This window comes from Anopheles gambiae, chromosome 3 (genome assembly GCF_943734735.2).
Source record: "Anopheles gambiae chromosome 3, idAnoGambNW_F1_1, whole genome shotgun sequence".
NCBI lineage: Eukaryota > Metazoa > Arthropoda > Insecta > Diptera > Culicidae > Anopheles > Anopheles gambiae.
This window is the reverse complement of record NC_064602.1, coordinates 95,033,547-95,055,193: the sequence shown is the minus strand read 5'-3', so window position 1 is coordinate 95,055,193 and position 21,647 is coordinate 95,033,547. Positions and strand designations below refer to the sequence as shown.

General features: G+C 44.1%; 2 protein-coding genes across 7 annotated transcripts in view; one reads left to right on the top strand and one right to left on the bottom strand.

The window, feature by feature from the left end:
• The window catches only part of LOC1280561 (calcium-transporting ATPase type 2C member 1), a 60,895-nt gene that overhangs the window by 26,184 nt on the left and 13,064 nt on the right, over window positions 1-21,647 (top strand). For 5 of the 6 annotated variants that reach the window (XM_320413.4, XM_061662443.1, XM_061662446.1 and 2 more), the window contains 5 exons: window positions 17,285-17,558; window positions 17,647-17,803; window positions 17,869-18,136; window positions 18,215-18,452; window positions 19,363-20,178. In XM_320413.4, the coding sequence (XP_320413.4) occupies window positions 17,348-17,558; window positions 17,647-17,803; window positions 17,869-18,136; window positions 18,215-18,452; window positions 19,363-20,178 (1,690 nt within the window). In that variant the 5' untranslated portion in view covers window positions 17,285-17,347. Of the gene's footprint in view, window positions 1-16,819; window positions 16,842-17,284; window positions 17,559-17,646; window positions 17,804-17,868; window positions 18,137-18,214; window positions 18,453-19,362; window positions 20,179-21,647 lie in introns of those variants that run through there. The other variant, XM_061662448.1, reaches the window with a different exon arrangement.
• On the bottom strand, window positions 20,187-21,063 carry LOC133394057 (mantle protein-like). Its single transcript, XM_061662487.1, has 2 exons — window positions 20,990-21,063; window positions 20,187-20,893 (listed from the first exon to the last, which is right to left on the bottom strand). The coding sequence occupies exons 1-2, from the start codon at window positions 20,996-20,998 to the stop codon at window positions 20,327-20,329; spliced, it is 576 nt and encodes a 191-aa protein (XP_061518471.1). The 5' UTR covers window positions 20,999-21,063; the 3' UTR covers window positions 20,187-20,326.

Below are 21,647 nucleotides of genomic sequence, written 5' to 3'. Positions count from 1 at the left end.
TCCGAAAACATCCTACACATGATATGATATACGGCGTCATTAATATTCCTTTCGGCAAGACTATTCAAATGCTCCCCGCAACTGTCAAATCTTCTACATCTCCATTTCATTATGTATTTGTGGTGGTATTAATAATTTCCATTCATCTTTGAACCGGCGGCGGCGGTAGAGCCAAGCATCCAACACCCAGCTGCCGATTATGCAAATGCTTCTTCTTCTCGCACGTTCGTTAAACAAAACCGTCAGCGATAATTGAAGGTCCAACGATGCGATAAAGCAATAGCAAACACTTCCCAGCATTTTTGGGAGAGCATTGATTGAGCGTTATTGCTTTCCGTGTTGACGTAGTAAATGATGTTCCGTACCTATGAGAAGGCTAAAACAAAAACTCATCACTCACATTGCGATCTTTTTGGTGCAATTTCAGTTATTCACTTCAAAGCTGATCATACAGCATGCCGGTATGGAGAAATGCATTGCCACGCTAAGCCGGAATGAATGTAGCAGTCAGCTGGAATTCAGTAATGCATGGAATTTGCACATGGAATATGCACGTTAAGGCAAACCAGAGCAAAATCCATCATCTCATCGTCGTTTAGTTAAACATCCACACACCTCCGTAGCATAGTTTTGTGATGCATGTAGTATTCTGGCTGGCTGACCAGGTTCGTTTGGAAACAGTTGTCCGAAGCCATTGGTTAGTCGGTTGATGACTTTCATAGCTGCAGGAACTGCTATCCGTCCATCCGAACGGGGTTGGACTGCATGAGCGTGAATAGTTTCCATTTGTTTGGTTTGGTACGACGAAATAAACAACCGTCCAAGCGCATCCCGGGATGCACCTATGCACCTTTGAACGAGCAGCGTTGGCGATGTGATTTTATTATGTCATGATGGTCGGGAAAATGTGGGAAAACCATTTTCAACAAAGTTCTTGCGCATGAGTTGTTGGAAAGGGAACATTCTTCATTCTTCACCAGGATGATGATGGAGCGGTATGGGAGATAGTTTCATCTACTGTTTCCATTGTGTTGACCCTTACCATGTAGTTGTACACATCTGAGCAGGATGCCTGGTTTGAGATCAAATAGATTTTGTAAAGTAAGTTACAGTAGTAAATGTAATAATATTTCCCAATATTAATTAAAATATGCAAATAAATAAAGAACAAACAATTTGTTGTACCGTTTTTACATGAACCCTCGTTTGCACTCTCGATAGAAGTGGGAAAACATACAACGACCTGGAAAAATGCGCCATTGCTCACGGCGAATTCCCCTGAAAGCCGGTTGCCTTGCCGTGCTTCATCGATGCAATCAATTTTTGTCCTTTTCGATGCTTCCACCGATGGTCGGTTGCGCCGGCATCATCAAGCTTGAAAAGTTGAGAATTGAATTCAAACTACCACACAACACACAACACCGGTACGGGCCTGTTTATTTCTTCTCGTTTTACCCCGTTTACCGTTCTTCCCCTCTGGCGTTGAATGGCACAGGGGCATATCGGCAAGCTCCAAGCTCTCCGAATGGAGCTGTGATCACTTTGCAAAAGCTGTTTTTTTTTTTTAACTTTGCTAATGCATTGGACACAGTTTTATGTGATGGTTGTTGCGGGCAGATTGAGTGAGTGAAAACGGCAAAAGCAACAGCCAAACCGATGAATTCGGCACGGAACGTAAAATGACTACTGTGTAAAGAAAGAAGACGAACAAAAAAGATAGAACAGTTGTTCATTTCCCTGTCCCCAGTTGTTGTGGTGTTTGTTTTTGCTTTTCGTCCTGATCCGATTGATGTCGTTCGTTTCCATGTTTTACTTGTCTAACAACGTTGGCCAAACGATCGAAGTTGTTCAAGGACAGTTTGCTTTTTTTGCAGTGTTTGTTTTATAATGACATTTCTGACGGAATTCTTTAAAAATAACACGCAAGCATCATTGGTCGCTTGACTTTATTTCTTGAATAGAATGGATGTGAGCTTTTTTTTCAATATGTAGTATTCTGTATCGTATTGTAGTCCAAGTTGACATTTCGTGCTAGTTTTAGAACAACATTAGGAAAGTTGTTGTGAAGTTATCACCGTATCAAAGTTTGCAGGTGACATCTCTGCATGTGTCATTTCAGCTAGAACCATTTGACTCATAACAATCCTACACAGCACGCTACAACTTTGATTTGAAATAAGTTTTCTGTCACGCTTTTACGTGTAAAACGCGGCGCTCCATTAAAAATAGAACAAAAAAACACACACACACATCATCAACAGCTCCGGGGCGGGCGTTGGATGCCTGTGGTCTATTATTACGATCAGCAATTTCAACCGATGACAGCTAATCATGGCGTGTTGGCAAAGTTATCTCGAACCAGTTCTCGAGTGCTCGGGGACCGGGGGACGTTGATGTTGTGCCCCATCCAACGCAACAATCCAACAATGACCCGAATGTTCATGTGACTCAAATACGCTTCGGTTCACCATTTAATCGTTCCGCATGGGTGAAGAGCTTTTCCGTTTGCTGCGTTCTTGATACAAAAGACCCCCGCCCTCGTTCGTTTGTGTGTGCTGTTTCATAGAATAGAAAACACCTTTCGACGGGGGTGTGAAAGTGAAGAAATGTTGCACCAACCATTTCTTATCATTACGTTCGCGAACTTTCATTACGCTCGTGTGTGTGTGTGACGAGCTGAAAAACGATCGTCAAGTGGATAACGAGCACCACGATGGTTGGATTCCCTGCTGTTGAACGGAAGTCGAAACAGTTGGTGTTTGTGTATTTTTTATTGCTGCGCATTTATAACTCCGCCTGAAGTTGTGTTATATAAAGTGCTTGTTCGCTTGATATCAATGTGTCACAAGAGTTTGGAGACATAGAACATTTTTGTGTTCTCTGGAAGCTTCCCATCCTGTAAGTGACAGGGTTTGTGTGTCATGATAGTCTGTTGCGCTTGTTTGTATTTTAAATATGATGAAGCGCTCGTTAGAATTAAGTGGTTGATATTGCTTAAACAGTATTAATTGTCTCAGTATCTGTAGCAGATGTCGTAAAGCACCCATGATCCTCACCAAAGTAACCGTCAAAGGGGGAGACTATTGATTTGCTACTTAATGATATGAATGATTAATTAACAGCGCTTATGAAAATTTTGATTAGACATTGTTCTAAGAAACATGCTTCATCTTGACTCATTTGTTAGTTTTGACATGCGATGAAGGAATATTAAAACTTTAACAAGAATGGCCTTATTTAACCGGGAGTACTTTGTTCAACTCTACACGTCTATAATACTTAAAATAATACTTATCATCATAAAGCGAAACTTTTAATCAACCAACAACCGTGCTTTGCATTAACAAAATCCCATTTCGGAAATTGTAAAACTCATAAAGAATGTAAATTGAATTTTACCACCTTAGCAAAATTGATTTGTCCTCCTTACGATGGTGGACGACGCCGTCGTCATAAAGAAAATCGATTTCCGTCCCGCGCTAGATTTCTTCTGCCCCTTCTGACCTCTTCTGCCTTCTGGTGAGCCTTTAGGGGCTTCAACAATGCCAGACGGGATTTTTCATCCCATTTAATTATTCAGTTTGCATTTAAGCACAAGTGTGGTCCTTCCGGTGAACATTTGGATGCAAATGAGTTACCTTGTTGAGATTTTCGATCGAATTGATCGTTCAACCAGTATTGATCATGGCTGAAGTTTTCCATACGAAACCATAGCGTCTGCAAGTCTGCGGATAAATCTGATCACACACACTCTTCTCTAAGGTAGGCTACAAAGTTTGTGCGAAGAATCGATTCGCTCTCTGCTTTGTTTTGCGCTAGTGGGTTTTGTTGAGGTAATGATGCGTTCAAAAGCTACCCATTTCTCGCTGTACCTCGCTGTAATCTGAGAAATGAGTAACGTATTGATTACAAACTACTCGTGTATTCGCAATGTGACTACACCAACTGTGGCAGTACATATCGCTTCATCATCATCATCCTCTCCTACCGTCGCAAGGAAAAATGGTGATGATATGCCTTTTTTTCCTGGCTGTGTGCTGTGGTGTACCAGTGTAGTTCATTTGTTTCGCACAGGGAGATCTCCTACGTTAGCTGCCTAATGAGGTGTGAAGCAAAAGTATTATTACCATTCGAACGAGCCATTGCTCGTCAAATATCGAGCGGTTAGCTAGCACAAGCTGTGCTTTGATCCAAGAACGAGGGATCAAATAGCACAATAGATGGGATATTTGTACTTATGCAATTACGCACGCTTCGGCTGCCGGTTTCGGATACGACGAGGAGATGGTATTGATCGATAATCAATTTCATTTTTAATATCCCTTATCTGGATTTGTGTATTAAAGCACCTTTACACCGTGCACGTGCAAATGTGTTCCTTTTTGCGATATTGTGTTACAACCATAACGGCACCTGGCTGCGCATAATAACCTTCTACTGGTTCAAATTGTTTCCCAGCCAGAAGCAACGGAAACTTGCGTAAACGGTGCGATTCTAAGTACTGGTTCATGCTAGTGTGGAATCACGGTTCTGTGCCAAAAAGAGGGTAATTGAAATTTGATAGCGCTATTTTACCACATGCAGCAGCTTTATTCTTGTGCTTGTTGTTGTTATTGTGCCGAAGCTTGGATTTCGATGATGGTTTGCGTTTATTAAATTCCCAATCGGGTCGATTACATTATTGTTATGGTGGCGAATAGGAAAAACAATCACATAAAATTCCCATGCAAAACTGACCTAGGGTCGAATGTGTTATTTGGGTTACTTGCAACGATAAGCGGACGTTCGTTCGCGACTGTACCGAGCGATAACAGAAAGAAGTGCATTGAATTGAGAAGATTTCTTTTGCCGCATTTTTGTGTCATTGTGCTAACGTTTTTTGATGCTGCTGGGCTCGCTCTTTCAAAAATATCTTCAATCACGTCTAGATTCTGTGCCACTTATATGGCGAATGTCGACTATGTCGACGTTGACCTTTGCAGAATCAATACTTATCCTCAAAGTACACATCGTAGGCGATCTTTTCAGGCACGATGTTAAAAGAACATTTATCATTAAACAGGGATTACATCTTTTATGTGACACGTTGCTATAGGATTTCATTTAATTGCTCATCGTTCGATGAGCAACGTATGACGGCGGCATTTCCAACATTCACCTACGTTTTCAATTGAAAAGACGATGATTAAGAAGACTTGGCAGTACAGGATGCAATATTTTCGAAAGCATGATTACTACCTGCGGTCTTTCCGTATAAAAAATGTCCCACGTTTCCATCAATTCAGCTTAAAATCTAGCCTCGAATATAATGACATTCCATGCGAAATTCTCGAGAACTGTTTGCCCAGCGCTTGTTTGTTACATGAAATCTAATTTCAATCGTCCTCCTCGGTAAAATCATTCACATCGGACAGTGTTCTTTCTCTGGGCTGTGCTTTGTATGGAATGTTTTTGATCGACGTGGTAAAAAAAGTCTCTCCGCACCGTCCGCACGTGAATCTAATAAAATATTCAAATGAGATCCCTTCTTCAGTTTGTCCCTGTCAGATGGAAAGTGCTTTCTTCGTTCCTTTTTTTATGTGTGTGCGGCTCATCTCGTCACGATCGAACCGTTCCCAAAATCATGCTATAGGAAGGTTAGATAATCGAGTAGCTTTACACGCTGTCGGTACAATTTGTGCCTAAATGAGATGACAAATTGGCCCCTTCGGGTAGGGGCAGGTTGATAATTTTCTTCTGGGTTGATAAAGCTGCTGTACGAACTGCAGTAAGTACAGAAGCGCCAACTCGATGAAACGAACATGTAAAGTAAACATAATAAGTAGAAGACAAAGGGAAAATTACACCTAATTCCAGTTCCCTGTGATGAGATGTCAGCATCTATGCACTCAATTTAGCAGCCCATATATGGCCGGGGAACCGTTGCTTTACCGCAACTCGCAGTCTGACTCTAACCGACATTCTTTTGTGACCAAAAAAAAAGTAAAACACGCTCAGGTTAACTTCATTTCCAGTTTGAAATTTCACCATGCTCTAGTGTAGAAAAAGGTCGCAGGACTGTTGAAGTTGGAGTTCTGTGCAGATGAGACGAGAAGGCGAACCCCGAACGTTGACATCTGTTCACGCTGAATGAAGGTAATGAAATATGTGTATGCCCTTGGTGACAACCAACAGGTGCGCACCACCACACCATTAGGCGTTCTTGCCATCGAGTTTTTCCCTCTGTGTCTTCCCGTGCCTCCACGCTGGGTGAAAAGGAGCGTTTCCCTTCAGCGGCAGCTTAGTTCGTTAAGGTGCCGTCGAATTATGCTGACGATGGTATCTGCGAAAATCCGAAGCGTCAGTCAGAACTGCACGCCGTGAGTTAGTGTAGGGAGCTCAATGTTTGAGGTTAGGGTCGTGCTTCTCAAACACATATCTTGTCGTATTGCTTCATAAGCCCTCTCGCCCGAGCTCTTACAGCCTTACCTGGTAAAGTCAAGAAGTTGGCGTTTCGTAAGGGAAAGAGACCAAAACGTAACGGTAGTGCCCATAGTAATCCATCAGAATTTTGGAAAGCAACGGTAGCATCCGCTCCAGCATTACCTGCTAACGACGCGCAGCACCTTTAAAAGCCCCGAGGCGTACAAGGATAAAAGGAAAACATTAAAGATACTGACGGGGGTTGCAAACGATATCAATCTCTCGTGTACCCGGTGTGTCCCACTCCACATGCAGCATCGTTGTATGAGGGGGTTAGGTTGCCAACCGATGGATTTATTCCTTCTAACATATCTGCTTTATCAGTATTTCTAGTAGCGGTAGTTGGTTCTATGGGGTTGGTTCTATATCTACAAAGAGCAGTCTTGTTCCAGTAAGCTTTGTATGTGTTTAGCTTCGTTAAGGATCTTTGCTTACGGTAGATTTGCTGTAACTATCAGGTTACCGTTTGACAGTCGACATGTTTTCCAGAAATGTACGACCATCGCAAAGCAGTCACCACCGGAGCAGTTGAATTCGCTGCCGATGGGTTAAATTCTTCGCCAAACTTCAAAAGATCATCATCATTGCCTATAAATCTCAAAACAACAGATTATCTGAAGTCATACTCCAAAAACCCCAACAACATGGCGGTGAAACACTCAATATGAAGGTTTTTGTGGGAAACCGGAAAGCTCATCAGGTACAGCCTCCTTCCCACTCGTTTCTCTGCGCAAATCTACTCCAAGGTCTCCCGCATGGCAAGCGGATTTGAAGCACCTTCCTCCGAACCGTCTGTCTCTCTGTCTGTCTGAGTTTGGTGTCTCTCGCTCCCGCACCGTAAGTTGATTGAGATATTTTGCCAACAATTTGAAACCTTCTAAAATTTCTTCCCAGTACCATACTGCCAGTGGCAAGCAGCACACAATTCAACCACGTCGACGTGAAAATGTGAAACGGATGGTTCACAACCTTCTGCTCCGAGGCATACGCTGCTCACTGTTGGTGGTGAACTGGAAGCGAAATGGAACAAATTTTTCATCCACCGGAACTTTAATTAAAATATCTTTTTGCCTACCGTGTGCTGCCCCCATGGAATAGATCCTTCCGATTCCGGCGACGATCCCCTGGCTTCTTTTTTGCTTTGCGATATTATCTTTTCGCCAACTTCCTGCTGCCTCAAACCGGTACACAACCACACATACACACTCACACACTAGTCTGTAATGCAAGTTTCAAATGCTACCCGAGTAATCATTTCCATTTTTGACTCGAATGCCCGCGAATTCCACTGTTCCCATGCAAATGGTGCCGGGAATTGCAAAATAAACCCTGCGAGAGACATTCGCAACTTTTGTACCAGAAATTCTCCCCCAAGGGGGTGCGAGGGTCTGTGTGACGCTCTACTCCTGACCTAGGTACAACGAACCAACGGCAATGGTCGACGCCCGCACCGGAAGTCGTACACTCATATTTCTGCGAAGATTATCTAGTGAAAAAAACAGCTTCCCGTGGTTGAGTTTTCTTTTTCGTCCTCAGCTGGTAGGACTCCTATTTCCTGCAGTCTTGTGTCGCCGTGTGTTAAAAAATAGCCGCGGCAGGGATTCATTTACAGGAGCGGGAGTGTACTGGTACGTTCTTTATCGACTTACCGTGCTTCGTTTGCGTTGTAAATCGTGTGTGAAATTATAACAGGAAAGGCAACAGAGAGTTCTGACACAGTGTGGTTAAGTAAAACGGAGCTATGGGGATTGAACAAACAGAAACATGTAGCGTGAGGGATTTTTGAATTTTAAAGCCAACACAATAAATGAATGCTTCAATTTTCAAACATATGCTAGGAATGAATCCATTTAAAAGCTTTGTTATTATTCTACTATCCCATTTCCAATAATACATTTAATTATTTCAAATTATTCTACATACCACATGACATATTTTGTCTAACGCCTAAAAGTATGCATTGATGTTTGTGTAAAAAATCTGTAAGCATACCTTTAGGCGTTTCAAACCTTCAAACCATAGAGGGCCATTACCGATATTTTGGATAAACCTCAAATTTGGGCTTATAAATGATTTAACAATTATAACCGCACTATAATTATAAAATTATCCTTAATCTTAAATTGAGTCCCATTTCAAATGATTCGCTAATCCTCGAGAGTTTCATTGCGACTGTTCATTTTACTTCTTCCTATGCAAGCAAACCCCTGAAAACGTTTACGACATTTTGTGGCACAAATTGCATTCATGTAGTTAAATAAAATGGACTCCCGGAAAGCTCATTTGCAATCGTGCACCCGATGCGACCGTGATCCGTGCGGCAAAAGGGCTTCATTTAATTTAGTAACCACAACTGCAATTACTACCGTTTCATTGCTGTCGTTTCACTATTAAAGTGGGACTGGGAGTAGGAATCGTGGACAAAGCGGGAATCGAGTAGCTCACCCTTAATCCCTGCACTTATCCTTCGCCCCTCGCGTTCGTTTTCATCAGGCCTGTTCTTATTACATTTTCATCTCATTTCTTTTTTTGTGCTGCTAGCTTCCTCTTATCCACGCCTGACGCCTCTCAACTCCTACCATTAAAGTCAGCTTAGTTTTCTCCAGCTTCCGCTTCCCATTTAGTTCGCATTTAATCCTTTATCTCGCCGGTTTCTTCTTGAAGTCAACGTCAGTGATGCCCATTAGCACGCGGGCGGGGCCAGCACAAGGTAACGAGCTGGCAAACAGTGCTTCTTTACCGACTTGAAACAAAACTATTGCTCCGTTGTGGGGCGAGGGAAAGGGCTGGGCTTTACGTGCAACAAAAACTACATCTCGAGCAAACGTTAAAAATGTGCAAGACATCCATCAGCTTGGGATCAGCTGCTGCTAACAGCAAGCGGGTAGGATGGGCTTCCGTTTTCCGCTCAAAGGTGTAGGAAAGAAGGACAGCTTTTCATTTCCAGATGTACACAAAGTTGGTGTTGAGTGGTTGACGACTGAACCGAAAAAGAAAGCAAACCTTAAGGGCGTTAAACATTAATTTGTCAGAAAATCAGTGCCAGCTTCAGAATGAGTTTTATTCGCCAGCAAACGAACGCTCACTTCTATAGAAAATGGTCTTGATTTGTTATAGAACTAATTGATGGTAGATCGTATGTTGTACAGTTCGTTATTGAAGTTGAATATTAAATTGTTTTAAATCACTTAAGCTCAGCAGCTGCAGCTACAATATAAATAGCTTTTTCTAATAGCTCATCAACACTCTTCGCATGGAAACCGTATTGTGCAGTACATCCGTTAAACATGGCCAGGAAAAAAGGAAATATCCACCAAACCATTACAGATGCCACTGAAGAAAAAACGGAAACATCCTTAATGACAGAAAACCAAGAGCGAAAAGTGCAACAGGATATGACGTTGGAGAAAACTGGGACGAACCATTGTTTATTGGTGCCCAGACAGGGTGATTGAACGAAAGCTTCGCAGCAGAGATATCATTCAAATGTTCTATTTTTTGCACACTGTAAAAAAACAATCCAACAAAGGTTGTTAGCGAAAGCGAAAAAAGATAAAACATCGAAGGAAAGAAAAGCCAGCCAGCAGCATTAACAATGTTTATTTGTGCGCTTGTGAAAAGCTACCCCGGCGAAAGGACGCTGCGCTGGTGGGAAGGCAAAACTTTCCACCGGCTAGAAAGCTAGCACCAGAAGCATGTGCAAGGCATCGAAAACATAAATTGGATTTGCGCTTTTTCGTACCACCAGCGGAGGAGCCAGGGAAAGAGCTAGCAGAAAATAAACTTAATAAAAACAACTGGAAGAAACAATTCCTTCAAACCCGCCCTGGCTGGTCTCCTCCAAAAACAACTTCACCCTTAACGAGGATGTTTCCGCTTGGGTTTTTGTTTTATATTTTGGGGGAGGGAGGTATTTTGGGGTGAATTTCTCCAGTTGCAGCACAGTAATTCCCAGTAAAGCGAAAGGAGCCGGTTGGTGACGGTTGAACCAACTGATTTGTAGCCAAATGTGTTGTTTCATTTCGTCTCTCGAGAGAGAGACACCCCTCCGGAAACATCTGTATCTCTGTGAGGCTCTTTAATGTTTTGTTTTTAGTTATCGTGTCTCGCCGGGCATTGTTTGTTCGTTGGCAAATCTTTCCCTATAACAACTTGAATTGAACTTTCTGGTTTGGCGTTCGTTGATGTTTCTCTGCTTTGCGGATGAAGAAATTCAAATTTTTTGGGTTTCCTTTTTTTGATCAATGATTCTGTTTCTTTGGTCGAGAAAATGACACGAAGAGGAAGGGAATGTTCGGTTGTCTGTTTTTAGCGACTTTTCATGTCGTTCGTGTTGAGTTTCTCTGAATATAACCAAGTACAGCTGCAAGTAAGAAGGGTATTCCTGGGATTACTTTTTTTAAATAAAGGATATTTTTGAATCTCTTCGTTTGTTCAGGCTATCTTCATCAGACCACAGTCATGTGTTTAATTTTCCTTCTCTAAGCAATTAAAGTAAAACATGTTCCTTCTCTTTGTTCTCTACTGCTGCCACTACAGAACACTACAACAGTAACTTAAATTAAAAACATTCCATTGTGCTGCGGTCTGACTCAGGAAGGAAAGCAGCTTGTTGCTTGTTCGTCGGTGCTGGTTCGGAAAATTATGATAATTGCGTGACTTTTCCCGTTTTCATTTGTTGCCTGTCGGTGTAAACCTTGTGGCAAAATGGATAGAGCCTGTAGGGTATTCTTAATTCAGTCACGTTTTTCGCCGGTTGTGAGCTTCATTTTCTACGGATGAAATTTTACATTTAACATAAAGAAAGTATAACCTTTTTTTTAAGATTTTCTTGTATTTTTGTTCAACCATTTATTTTTTCTGATGTGATGGAAACAAAGTATTAATAAGTAACATTAATAATTTGTGCTTGCATGGATTTCCATACAAATCATCTAATCTTTCCATTAATGCTCGAAGCTCCTCAGGGTTGCGTCCTTGTTACTGTGCACACACAACATGATCTCGACGACCGGACACACTGTCGTTGACGATGATGCTCCTGACGATGGTGGTAGCAAGTTTGCATAGGACCACAAGCAAATAGACGTTTCCCGAAAAGTGTAGCCCATGAAAACGTACCAAGAACGCAGCCGAGCCATGCGGATGCCGCGGATCCATCCGGTACACAATGAGTCGGAAAAACAAACCCACCGGACGGGACCGGTGGAAAAATACACCCCACACACACACACAAAGCTCCACCGGAAAGGGGACGTTGAAAATGAAGGGAAAACAACTGCGGTCACACCTATTTTGTGCCGGGGCAAGATAAAACTTTGTCCTTTTCGACGGGATGGCGAGAGATTCCCTCCCTTCTCCCCACGCTCTTGGAAACCGGGTGAGAATTGTTTTGCGCCCGTTCGCCCACTTAAGCTAGCGATACCACCCCGGTCGCTGCCGCCTGATGATGAAGGTGGTAATAGTGTCCGTTTTGGGTGGGTGGGCAAAGCACAAAAAAGGGACGGAAATGTTGCAAACCCCATACTCCACGCCACCAATCTACAGCAAAGGCAAACAACCGGGTTTAGCAAATGGTTTACCCTCACCACCACCTGAGATGGCGAGAGAACAGCGTTTGTGTTTGCGAAAGCTGTTTGCGTGAGTCCCTCTCTCGGTGAATCCGTAATTAAAAGGGGTAGACGGGGCGTCCTTTTACTTTAGTGTCCACGTCGGGCAAACCATCTGGAACGCGCGGGTGTATCGCGTTCGACCGATCTGTTGGAAACCCTTGCCCGATGGGGGTTTGCGTTCGACCGATCTGTGGAAACCCTTGCCCGATGGGGGTTTGCGTTCGAGTCCTTGACCGCAAACGTGCGAACGGATTTATGCTGTCCGATTCAGAGCACTAGCATCATGGCTAGAATCTGTTGGAGCAGTTTCAATGGAATGGAATGTCTGTTTCTCCGGTGGTTGTTAATATTATAAACGGATCATGCGTTCGGATGTGTCATGTTTCATATTTCGCATTTTCGCTGTTTCCCGCCAGATGGCGCCACTAGACATAAGTGTCTAATGAATTTTATTTAAAGATGCATACGTTTAGTAAACCATGTATGTTCATTCTTTTTTACTCACTTTAAGGTTGTGAAACTGGATAGAAAGTTGGATCCCACAACTGTCCTCCGTTTGCCACTGTTTGGCCAATTACGAAGAGGTTTAAATCATTTTTCGAAAACAATTAAATCAGAGCGAGTTGATTTTACGACCATTCGCCGCCACCGCCAGCAAATTATGCTTCCGTTTGTGAAAAACTTTGTCTCTATTCGAAAACTTCCAGTCCCACGGTGGATGGACAAACGTGCCGCATGAAAATGCGGATGCGGCATGGTAAACATTCATCCATTTATCATTCCACTAGCTCTCACTCTCTCTGTGGCTGTGGAAATAAAGTGTTAATACTGGCTGGAGAGTGAAGCTGAAGTTTATAGGATTTTTAACAACCCACTGCCAATGCTTTGCTTTGTCAGGCCGGTGCGGCAAAACTCATAAATTTATGGACAAAGTGTTGAGCTAAGCATTTTTATAAGCTCGCACCTGTTGACGTGACAATGAATTGTAGGGCTTTTGGGTTGATTAAACCAATGGGTTGCGTACGCTTATGTTTATCCTTCCTTTTGTACTTCATTTTTAAAGATAAGTTGAAATGTTTCACTCGAATAGCACTACCTTTCTACCTATCTACAGCGCCCTCTACCGTTTTTGCAATTCATTGCCTCACTACATCACTGTCTACTAATCACGCTGGGAAAATAACAAGCGAACGTGCGGGACCACTTCACGCTCACGACGACCCGGTTGGGAAAAATTCTTCTCACTGCCTGCCCGCACGGGCCGGACGACACTCGTTCAACTGCCCGGGAGCGTGCAATGAGTTTATCAATTATGCAAACGAACTAACAAGGGCCGGGAGAAAAGCAACTCCCGTACACACGCGGGGGGACAACAACAATCAGGCAACATTTTGCACTCCAGCACCTCTCGGGGTCGTTGACGTGTTTTTGGGTACTGTTTGCCACAAGTTCTTTCCCTCCACGCCACACTCGTGTAGAGAACGTCGGGCAGCTTTAATTCATTTACTCCCGAACCTTCTGCTGCTGGTCAAAAGTTTCATCGAAAGGGGTTTTTGCTCGATCGGTCGCCTGGAAAAGCTGGGTTGGACTTCTTCTTCCTTTCTTCCACTTTTGAGCTAGGACAGCAGGAGTACGAGTCACTTTTGGGGATTTCCTGTGAAAAGTTATGCTATCGTGCGGGGTAGAAAATTGCTTCATCTTCAAAAATGTACACTGCTCTGTATTTCTACCACTTCTAAAGGAATTGGTAGTCTTCGAAATGATTTTACTTCTATTACTCTAGCTCCACCAGTGCCTAACAGTGTCTGCAGCCCAAACGAAAAGTGATACCTCACCCCGGATGCTGTTTGTGCAAAAGTTCAGTCTCTCTTTCAATTTCACTGCAGAGCGGTTCCTATCTCTAATCCAAACCCTCCATTTTTCACAAAATATCAGCATGCAACGTCTTTTGTGTCTTCTGGTACACCACCTTTCTGGCAAGTCATTAGATTGTCTGCTACTGCTGCTGGTGGTGGTGAAAAAAGCATCGTTATCGCTTCCAACACAACAAAACACACCAGCAGGTCCAGCCAGCAGTAGGGTTCGCTTTAGCATACGAGCTTTCATGCGGGCTTATCCGAGACACTCCCCAAAACAAAAGCATCACTCGGCGATGCTGAGGGAAGCTTGGTGGTTGAGGGATTAAATTATAAAAATTTCATTACCCCAACCGCACGCGGAAGGTTTGTAGTTGTGTCCTGCTGGTCCTGCTGCTGGGTGGCGATGATTCTGGAAGCTAAATGTTTTTGCTCTTCCACCTTCTGGACCAAAACAGCATTATTGGTAAGGGAAATTAAAGAAAATAAAAACAGCTACCCTTACACAGGCGGTGATATAACGTTCAGTTTCTCACTCACTCTTGCTTTATTCCTATGAAGGAAAAGCAAAGGAAAGGATGTAATTCATATTTCCATTATTTAAAATGGTGCCACAAAGAGCGGTAGCATGAGCCTTGTTGATGACTTTTCCCACCGTGCCAAACAATGTAGGTCCCCGCGATAGTTTAAACGTTAAAATGGGAAAAATGGCATCTTTGTAAGTACGAAGCACAAAAGCTGTACGAGAGGTAAAGCCAAAAGCAAGCGCGCTAGTAAACCGTTTCCCGATAGTAAGGCAACGATTCAACGAAGAACGTTAAAACAAAGTGCGATAAAGCGCTACCCTTCCGTTGCCGTTTTTCCAATCAACGTACACACTCAACCCATCTGCGCACTTGTGGAGAGGAAAAATGCAAATCGATCATAGCCCAGCACAACAGCACCAAACCACCCAAAGGATGGTGGATACGCCGAGGCAATGCACAAAACGGTGATGGATGGAAAAGTCGATTTCATAACGCCATTATTCGATTACCTTCAGCGGTAAAAACGGACGTACGAGAGAAAAGTCGTGAAAGTATGCAAATTAATTCGGTTTGTGGCAGGCGTACGAACAAAGCGCTTAAGAGAACGATCAAGGAGAGCGTGTAAAGGATCTATTGTATTGGTTCTTCAATTGCCGTTACAATTATATAGCACAAAGAGAGATTTGAGATTTGTAAGAAGTTTCCAAACAATCGTTAGACGGTTGTAGTGAGCTTGAAACATCTTGTCTCGCTAAAGTTGCTCGCTTTAAGAATTTAATCCTTCACATCCCTTTATGTTCCTGGCTTTAGTTGATAGTAATTGGCCACATTTATATAATCGTGCTTCGCCGCCTCTCTTTCTCCTGCACTTAACCTTGCTAATCCCGGGAGGAATTAAACTTCTTGCCTGTATCGTTTTGTCTCATTAGCAGCAGCCAGAACGCACGCCACACATTACCGGTGTTCCTAATGACGCGGCCCAATTTATGTTTTCCAGGAATCTTAAGCTCTTGTCGTGAACGTGCGTATGACGCACCGCAAGCATAACCCATGTGTGTTTGTGTACCTTTGCCATCGTTTGTCTCTTACCACATACACAGACGGTTTGTTTTGGGAGAAAGGGAATGTTTCTTACTGGAAAATTCTTCATTAAAGACAAAGCAAACACCATCAGGCACGTAGGAAAGACAGCTATAATGCTGTGCAAATAAAATGTATTGTACGAGCAGCAGGATGAAAGTCTAGCCCGTTTGAAGGTAAGCTAGACATTGCAATCTTCAATATGGGAAAAAGTGTAAGGTACGCGATGTGTAAGCATTCATTAAAATGAAATTAATATGATTTACAAGCGTGCATTTCATCTTCATAATGTGTTTAAACATTCGCTTCCTCACTACTCCATCGCAATGAATGCATTTCGACGCATTCATCATCTTCGTACGGTTCATATTTTACCTGACAAATTGCAAAGCAGAATAAGTGTGATATATACTCATCGCACACCACCCATCCTTGGGAGTTAATGTAACCGTTGCGGAATAGTAGTGACAGGGACGGAAATTTGTCGCACACCTCTCTCCAGCGGAATGTGTTTTATTAACTTTCGTCTGCAGGACCGGCACCTCCTGCCATTTCCGCCAGGATCATGTACTTTTTAAAGCTTTCACTGTGAGCGTTGCAACGGATACGCTGTCTGCTTATATTGCTCACGCTCCTCTGCTACTGCAAAGAATATGCTAACTTTATCACTATCGAGCGTCAGCAGCTGAGAGTAGAATAGTTTATTCCCACTGGGGGGAAAACAAGTCGTCCCGGTGATCGTTTTCTCTCATGTGCACAGCACATACTTCTCCTGCAGATAGCGATGGAAGTTTTACGGGAAAGTTTTTCCTCCTGCAGTCCGTTGGCACAGGCCGGGCGGAGAGAATATGGCTAGAAAGTTGAGTTCATATTCTTACCAACTGCATATGGGAGGGGAACAACAATCTTAATAAGTGTAACAACGTTTGGGGGGAAAAATCGATTGCTATTTTATTTATGAAGATACATTTTCGCTAGAATTCAACAACTCCCCTGACAACCAGTTGAATGTTTAAATGTATCTTCATAAAATCTTCATGTATCGTTTGTTGTAAGTTTTCATTTTTTAATTACTACATATTCAAACAACTATGGATTAAGAAAATAAAAAGGATCATATTTTAGTCGGATTATTTTCAATTTGCTATGTTGAAGGCATACTTGCAGGCGTTTTAATCATATACGCCTGAAAGTATGCACTCTCGACATCATCGTAGCGCGCGTTTGAAAACCTCGATTTATTTTCCAATCTTTTCAACAGCAACGATTCGTCCTAAAGCAACTATCAACGAGTGAAAATGCCGGTAGGAATTTTCAAAACCTTTGCCGCCAAATGCATCGCTATAAACATCCACCCTCGCCAGTCCTGCAATAGAATAATTTAGATTTAATCCCTCTTGAATTGGACCGGAAATAGATAATAAAGAGCGAAAACTAATCAAGAGCTTTTTTGAGTGATGCTACTGTATGCGTGAATGTGAAAATGCCCAAATCCGATACGATTGATTTTCGGTTTAATTGAGTCCTCCTATTGAACGAGCGCACCTAACGTTCCCTTTTCTGAGATTCCCCAATAATAAACTATTCTTGTTTCAATTGAATTTGATAAATTTCTACTACTTCCCTTGTTGAAATCACATTTGTCAGCATGGTTTTTTTATGTATAATACATCCCAACTAACGCACTAATCACATTTACAATAACCAATTACTCATCGGACGTTCTGCTCTGTTTTCCGTTTCGCAGAGCGGTGCAATAGACACCGGAGGAGGTGGAGATACGGCCAACGACACGGACGCGGAAAAGGAAATGCTCCTGTCGACGGCCGAATCGTCGGCCTACTCGGCACAGGAGGTAGCGGCCCGGCTCCGGGTGGACGTTCGCACGGGCCTGCGATGGTCGGAAGCCAACAGTCGCTCCAAGATCGTCGGCTACAACGAGCTCAACGCACTGGACGACGAGCCACCCTGGATGAAGTATGTGCAGCAGTTTAAAAATCCACTGATCCTGCTGCTGCTGGGTAAGAGAGAGAGAGAGAGGAAATATGAATGCGCCAATCGAATTGGATTATTTACGCATAATTTGTGTTGTCATATCGGTTTTTTTAGGTTCCGCCCTCGTGAGTGCCTGTATGCGACAGTTTGATGATGCAATCAGTATTACCATTGCGATCATTATCGTCGTCACGGTTGCGTTCATCCAAGAGTATCGTTCGGAGAAAAGTTTGGAGGAGCTTAAGAAGCTTGTCCCGCCGGAATGTCACTGGTAAGCCGTTTGCCTTTTAGTACATCGGAACACCTGTGCTCATCGTTTATCGTTTACTCCCTTAGCTTACGGGAAGGTCGGCTGGAAACGTTTCTGGCAAGAAATCTCGTACCGGGCGATATCGTGTACCTCAACGTAGGCGATCGCGTCCCGGCCGACATACGCATCTTCGAAGCGTTCGATCTGTCGATCGACGAGTCAAGCTTTACGGGCGAAACGGAACCGGCACGCAAAAGCGTCGAGGTGGTACTGAACGCCAACAACACCAAGAACCATGCCAGTATGAAAAACATTGCCTTCATGGGCACGCTAGTTAGATGTGGTAATGGAAAGGTACGGTTGTCCTGAAATGTCACTGACGAAACCGGATTTTAATGCCCCATGCTTTTCCTAACCCACCCACCCCAACAGGGTATCGTAGTTAGCACGGCCGAAAACAGCGAGTTCGGCGAGGTCTTTAAAATGATGCAGGCCGAGGAAGCGCCAAAAACGCCGATGCAAAAATCGATGGACATTCTCGGCGCGCAGCTGAGCTTCTACTCGTTCTGCATCATCGGCGCCATCATGCTGCTCGGCTGGATACAGGCCAAACCGCTGGTGGAAATGTTCACCATCAGCGTCAGCTTGGCCGTGGCCGCCATTCCGGAAGGTAGGTGATAAAAGGATAAGTTTCTGCTCCCCAAGCCTCCGCCCACACTGGATCCGACCGACGCCGCAACTTTCGTTAACCTCCCACGATGATATTTTGGCCAGCATGATAAATGGTACAAACGAATTACTGCCAGCCTTACATGCGAGCCAACTAGCGTCAAGGGTAGTAGAGTAGCGCATTTGTTATGCGGTGGCGTTTTTCTTTTTGCGACTTTGCTTCCGGCATTACAATAAATCAAACTCTGGAATAAGAAATAGTTTTCAATGTTACGCTCGAAGTGTAGCCGATGACTCATGTGCTCTGCTGAATGTGTTGTCGTATAAATGCTGGCAGGATGCCAAATCACTTGCTAGAGTTGGGTTTTCTTAGGAATGTGGGAGTGCAAAGGAGAACGTTTTTTTTTTGCATAAATGTTTTTAGTACGTGGGAGCATTGGGCCGGTCTCGTAGTACAGTCGTCAACTCGTACGACTTAACAACATGCCCGTCATGGGTTCGATCCCCAAATAGACCGTGCCGCCATACGTAGGATTGACTATCCTGCTATGGGGGGTGAATCAATTAGTCACTGAAAGCCAAACCCACAAGTGGATACAGGCAGGCCTTGACCGACATCGGTTGTTGAGCCAAAGAAGAAGAAGAAGACGTGGGAGCATCTGTACCAGCTGATTCTTTATCGTAATAGCATCAACAGTGTTGGTCGAAACGATTACGTATAATAAATTTTTGCAATATATTACACACTTTTAATATCCATGAAGGCATACTTCCTTGTTCTTATTAACTGGAAATGTAACAACAGGATTAGGATTATTGTAATATTTTTCAAAAACCCAAACAGAAAAATCAACGAAAAAAAGCTCAAACCAAGTTCACTAAATATGTTTGTTCACTGTTCTCAACCTTAGGTCTACCGATCGTTGTAACCGTAACGCTCGCTCTCGGCGTCATGCGTATGGCTAAACGGCACTGCATCGTTAAAAAGCTGCCAACGGTCGAGACGCTCGGCTGCGTCACCGTCATTTGCTCGGACAAAACCGGTACGATCACGAAGAACGAGATGACGGTCACCGTCATCATCACGTCCGACGGCTACATGGCGGACGTAACCGGCGCCGGCTACAACGATAATGGGGAAATTCACATCCGCGACTGCAACAGCATGGACAATGCGAAGGCCAGCATCAACCAGCTGCTCGAGGCGGGCGTCGTGTGCAACAATGCGATCATCCAGAACGACACACTGCTCGGCCAGCCGACCGAAGGGGCGCTGCTGGCGGCGGCAATGAAGAACGGCCAGTACTCGGCCGCGGACAACTATCTGCGCATCCAGGAGTACCCGTTCAGCTCGGAGCAGAAGATGATGGCGGTGAAGGCGGTGCCAAAGTACGCCAACACGAAGGAGGAGCTGTTCTTCGTGAAGGGCGCGATCGAGATGGTTTTGCCCCAGTGCACCAAGTTCTGGTACGGCGGGCAAGCGATCGCACTGAGCAAACAGAACGAGGCAGAATTCCTGCAGGAAGCGTACGAGATCGGGCGGAAAGGGCTGCGTGTGCTGGCGATTGCGCGGGGCACCTCGCTGCAGGATCTGGTCTATCTCGGGCTGGTGGGAATAACCGATCCGCCGAGACCGCTCGTGCGCGAATCGATCGAAATGCTGCGCTCGAGCGGTGTGCTGGTGAAGATGGTCACGGGAGACTCTCAAGAAACGGCCATGGCAATCGGTAAGTGGTTTGTTTGGAGTGAATAAGTTAGGTTTTCTTTTTATTTGACATGAACAGTGTACATGTGGGAGGGGGAATGGGAGGATATTTAGGAAAGGAAAGGACATTCCGCCCTTGGTGGCAATGGCAAACATGCTCGCTCGCCGACTTATCCAAGGAAGTTCTTGATGCCGTGCAAATGCGGGAACTTGTTCAGCTTCGTCAGGTGCAGCTGGTGCGCCTGAACCGGCACGGGGACGTGGATTGGCACCTTGACCGGGTACGGCTCAGCCACGGGCAGGTCCTTCACGATCACCTCCTCGACGGGGACTTCCTTGATCACCTTCACGACCTTCACGTGCGGAATCTCCTTGATGATGGGCACTTCACGCACCAGCTCAACCTCGCGTACCACCTCCACCGGCACCTCCACGCGCCGATGTACGATCTTTTCGACCGGCACCTCCCGCACGACCTCCACATCACGGTACACCGTAATTTCGTTCACGACCGGCACCTCCTTCACTACGGGCACTTCCTTCACGTGGGTGACGACGTGCTCTTCCGGCACCTCCTGAATGTACGGCACCTTCACCTCCTTGATGGTGGACACACGCTTCTCGATGTGCTGAATCTCGGGCACGGGTACGGGCACTGCCACCGGTACTTCCACCTTTACCAGCTTGGCTTGGGACAGGGAAGCGCCGAGAATCGCCATGGTGGCGACGAAAAGAACCTGCAAGAAGGGAGAAAAAGGACGCGTTAGTAAAAGGATGAGAATATTGGACGGTTTACTGCGTGTCGCTGCACCGCGCCAGATGGTTCAACGTACCAGTTTCATGATGTGTTTTGTGAATAGCTCTACTGCTTGCTGGTGAGATGTGCCTTCGACGGATGTTAAACTGTGAATACGTTATGGTACCATTTGCTAATCCCTTTTATACCTTACCTTTTGCAAAATTTCTTAACCGTATTGTGGGTTTGTGTGCGCATTGAAAAGGGCTCGTTTGGTGGGGGAAAAGGGTACGCAAATGGGACAGTATTATGTGATCGGTATGTGAAAAGGAATGTAATGTTACCGGCATTACTTAACTAATGTTGGGCAGACTTTCAGAACGGGAAAACGGAATGGCCCATGCGGCCTAACGGCGGTCTAAGAATGTTAACTGTGTAATCAATGCTAGACTTGCTTTGAAAGTCTTTTTTCTTTCGGTTTGATGATGATTTAATTTGTATTATCTTTTGTTGAAATATGTTGAAATATCTTTGAGAACAATGGTATGATTTTCTGTAATAGTATATCGAGTTCACATTACTTGCCTTAGTATGTAGTTTTATAATTTTTCTACTTTTTTCATGAATATTTTTCATTGTCTATCCATCAAATTTGGCTTATGTAGTAGACTTTTGTTTCACTTCTTTTATATTCTAATCATGTTGAAATAATTTAACACTCTATGTATGTCTTTTGTAGTTTGTTTTTTTTTTCT